Below are 3,819 nucleotides of genomic sequence, written 5' to 3'. Positions count from 1 at the left end.
CCGCCCCGCCTTCCCTGGACTTGCTGCCTTCTGCAGCTTGTAGATACTGGTGACCTGCGACAGATGGCAATCTCGCTGGCCCACAAAATGCTGTGCCTTTATGACACAGCCAAAGGTTAATAAAATCGCTGTTGAATGTAAAAATATCTACAGATAAGGCATTCACAACAAGTGGTCGGGTGAATAAGAAGTCAATTCAGGCCTGGGAAACCGCACACCAGGCTAGTGAATAGCTGTGCTTTTAGGGTGCTTTTTTTCTGAAGAGGATAAATGGAGAATTGCAGCTCTCTTCCATTGCGGCAAGCAGTGCTAGGCAAGGCTGCCAGTAAATTGCCCTGAATGGGTTCTGGAAGTTGACAGGCCCTATTAAGACAAATGACCTTTCTCATCGAGAGAGATAAAATAAATCAGGTGTTTAGTCAAATTAAAAATAGTTGGAGTGGAGAGGGCCCCGGGGAGCCCGCGGAGAGAAACTCAAGACAGATGTGGTCCAAAGGATAGAGGAAGACACCCAGGAAAGAAAGAATTCAGCTCCTCTGAATCGATCTGGCCCCAGCCAGACTTTACTGTACTGTTATCTGTACTTTATCCTTCTCTCTTTCAGTCTCTCTCTCTGTTGTTCCACTGTAGTCTCTCTTTTTTAGTCTCCTCTCGCCACTCCTCCTTCGCTCTTTCTCTCTGCCTCTCTCTCTCTCTCTCTTCTCTCTCTCTCTTCTCTCTCTCTCTCTCTCTCTCTCTCTCTCTCTCTCTCTCTCTCTCTCTCTCCTCTCTCTCTCTCTCTCTCTCTCTCTCGTCTCTCTTCTCCTCTACGTCTCCTCTCTCTCTCTCTCTCTGTCTCTCGTTCTCTCTCTCTCTCTCTCTCTCTCTCTCTCTCTCTCTCCTCTCATCTCCTCTCTCTCTCTTCTCCTCTCTCTCTCTCTCTCTCTCTCTCTTCTCTCTCTCGCTCTCTCTTCTGTCTCTCGTTCTCTCTCTCTCTCTCTCTCTACTGGTCTCTCGGTTCTCTCTCTCTCTCTTCTGCTCTCTCTCTCTCTCTCTCTCTCTCTCTCCTCTCTCTCTCTCTCTCTCTCCCTTCTCTCTCTCTCTCTCTCTCATGCGCGCTCTCCCTCTCTCATTGTGCACTAGCTCCAACCTCTGCTTGTCACACAGGAGTGCAGCGAGAGGAGAGTGAGTTACTGTCCAGCCTCTCACTGGCAATTATGTTGGTTGTGTAAGTCAATGGGAGGATCACTTAGCATTGATTAGGCGAAGATACAGAGCAGAGCAGTGAGGCGGAGATGCTCTCCATCACGGACGCTGAACTAGGACATGTGACTGGAGGAAGAGGAGACACACATCCTCACTGGGGCTGCATCCATCATTGTGTCCTTGCCCAGCGCTCTCAACCATTCGCTCTTATTAATCAGAGGGTTGCAACTGCTTACAGTAATTAGCAGCTTTGGACAGCCGTGGTACGTAGTGTTGTGGGCGTGTCTAGGAGGCGTGGCAYCTGTTAGTGATCTAGTAATTATCCATCACCCAGGAGAAACATGACTCCTCTCTCTCCTCTTGTTTATGGAAATGTCTCACTTTGTTTCCAGTAGCTGTGTGTATTTCAGGGCAGCAGTCTAGTTGGTGTTGCTATGTGTTGTCACTTGTCAGAGGATGCAGCAGAGTAGCTATAGATGTCTACATKCAGTGACCCTCTTAGAGAGAGCTGTCTGTGTCTGCTCCTCCCCTAATTAGAGAGAAAAGGAGGAGGAGGGGAGAGGAGGAAGAGAGGAGGTGAGTCATTAGAAACAGTGGCAACATCTCGCTACGTGAGCTGGTGGTGTGACAGAGGAAGAAGAGTGAGACGAGGAGGATGTGACGGGCTGCTGTCTGCTGCTATGTTGTGACTTTGGCACTCATCTGCCACCTCACCCCATCAGCCCCCCCACAACCTCCATCAGCCCCCCCAACAGCTCTCCTTATTCCCCRGGAACAATCCCTCCCTGCCCCTTTTCTCTTCTCACCCTCTGTGAAGCTGTGAGCAGCTAAAATTGACAACTCAGGGCTGTGACCTCAGCACTGTTATGGAAGTCATTCCACAGTCAGTGGCAGATCAAGGCTGGCGTGAGACAGTAAAGTCTTCTTTGACATGGCCAAGTATTTCASATGTTGATATGAATAGATTCATAGAATAGTACAATAAAACGTGTTCTGCATTTATTTTCATCTCATTGAAATAGGGATCCTGGCACATACTGTAGATGCCTAGAAAGAACCTGTTTCTTGGTTCTTCATAGATGTTCTCTCTCATGCTTGTATCTGTATCTGTTTGTCTGTGTGTGCTCAAGGGTATTCTCTGTATAGTACACATGTGAGTACTGTGTGTCCATCTCCAACCTGACACCCCTCACCATGATCACCCTGCTGACCTCTAACCTTTCACCTGACCCCTGTTCCCCCCCTCCAGGTACTCCAGAGAGCCTGGTAGAGAAAGAGCACCAGCTGAGCACCATGATCACTCAGCTGATCAGCCTGAGAGAGCAGCTCCTGGCCGCTCACGATGAGCAGAAGAAGCTGGCCGCCTCACAGATGGAGAAACAGAGGCAGCAAATGGAGCTGGCCCGCCAGCAGCAGGAACAGGTAAGAACACACTGGTTGTGTATGTGTGTTCTCTTAAGGGATTTTTTAAGCATTTAGTAAAAGGAGGGAATATGTGTAAGATGTATAATGACAGGAAAGTGTCGGAAAGGAGACAGAGGGAGAGAGAGAGACAGAGAGAGACAGAGACAAGAGGAACAGACAGAGACAGACAGAGAGAGACAGAGACAGAGAGAGAGAGAGAGACAGAGGGAGAGACAGAGACAGAGACAGACAGAGAGATAGAAGAGAGAGAGAGAGAGACAGAGACAGAGACAGAAGACAGAGAGAAGAGAGAGAGAGAGAGAGAGAGAGAGAGAGAGAGAGAGAGATGGCAAAAGACACACACATTTCTTCTCACAGGGTCGTGGGTGAGACAGGGATGCAGCTTAAGCCCCACCCTCTTCAACATATATATCAATGAATTGGCGCGAGCATTAGAACAGTCTGCAGCACCCGGTCTCACCCTACTAGAATCGAAGTCAAATGTCTACTGTTTGCTGATGATCTGGTGCTTCTGTCACCAACCAAGGAGGGCCTTACAACAGCAACCTAGATCTTCTGCACAGATTCTGTCAGACCTGGCCCTGACATAAATCTCAGTAAGACCAAAATAATGGTGTTCCAAAAAGGTCCAGTCGCCAGGACCACAAATTCCATCTAGACACCGTTGCCCTAGAGCACACAAAAAAACTATACATAACCTCGGCCTAAACATCCAGCACCACAGGTTAGCTTCCACCAGAGCGTGTGACGATCTGAGAGACAGGCAAGAAGGCAATTCTAATGCCATCAAAAGGAACATAAATTTCAACATACCAATTAGGATCTGGCTAAAAATACTTGAATCAGTCATAGAGCCCATTGCCCTTTATGGTTGTGAGGTCTGGGGGTCCGCCTCACCAACCAAGATTTTCACAAAATGGGACAAACACCAAATTTGAGACTCTGCCATGCAGACATTCTGCAAAAAATATCCTCCGTGTACAACGTGTAACAGCCAATATTAATGCATGCAGAGCAGAATTAGGCGATACCCACTAATTATCAAAAGTCCAGAAAAAAGAGCCGTTAAATTCTACAAACCACCTAAAGGAAGCGATTCCCAAACCTTCCCATAACAAAGCCCATCACCTTACAGAGAGATGAGACCTGGAGAAGAGTCCCCTAAAGCCAAGCTGGTCCTAGGTCTCTGTCACAAACACAAACACACCC

At 48.0% G+C, this 3,819-nt stretch overlaps 1 protein-coding gene across 1 annotated transcript in view; it reads left to right on the top strand.

Moving 5' to 3' along the window:
- LOC112069865 (transcription factor SOX-6-like) overlaps positions 1-3,819 on the top strand; it is a 259,626-nt gene that overhangs the window by 148,890 nt on the left and 106,917 nt on the right. Inside the window, 1 exon segment of the mRNA XM_024137247.2 lies at positions 2,435-2,607. Coding sequence (XP_023993015.2) covers positions 2,435-2,607 — 173 coding nt within the window.

This window comes from Salvelinus sp. IW2-2015, unplaced genomic scaffold (genome assembly GCF_002910315.2).
Source record: "Salvelinus sp. IW2-2015 unplaced genomic scaffold, ASM291031v2 Un_scaffold1137, whole genome shotgun sequence".
NCBI classification, from domain to species: domain Eukaryota; kingdom Metazoa; phylum Chordata; class Actinopteri; order Salmoniformes; family Salmonidae; genus Salvelinus; species Salvelinus sp. IW2-2015.
Note: the sequence above shows the minus strand (reverse complement) of the source record. Positions and strands in the feature narration are given on the sequence as shown.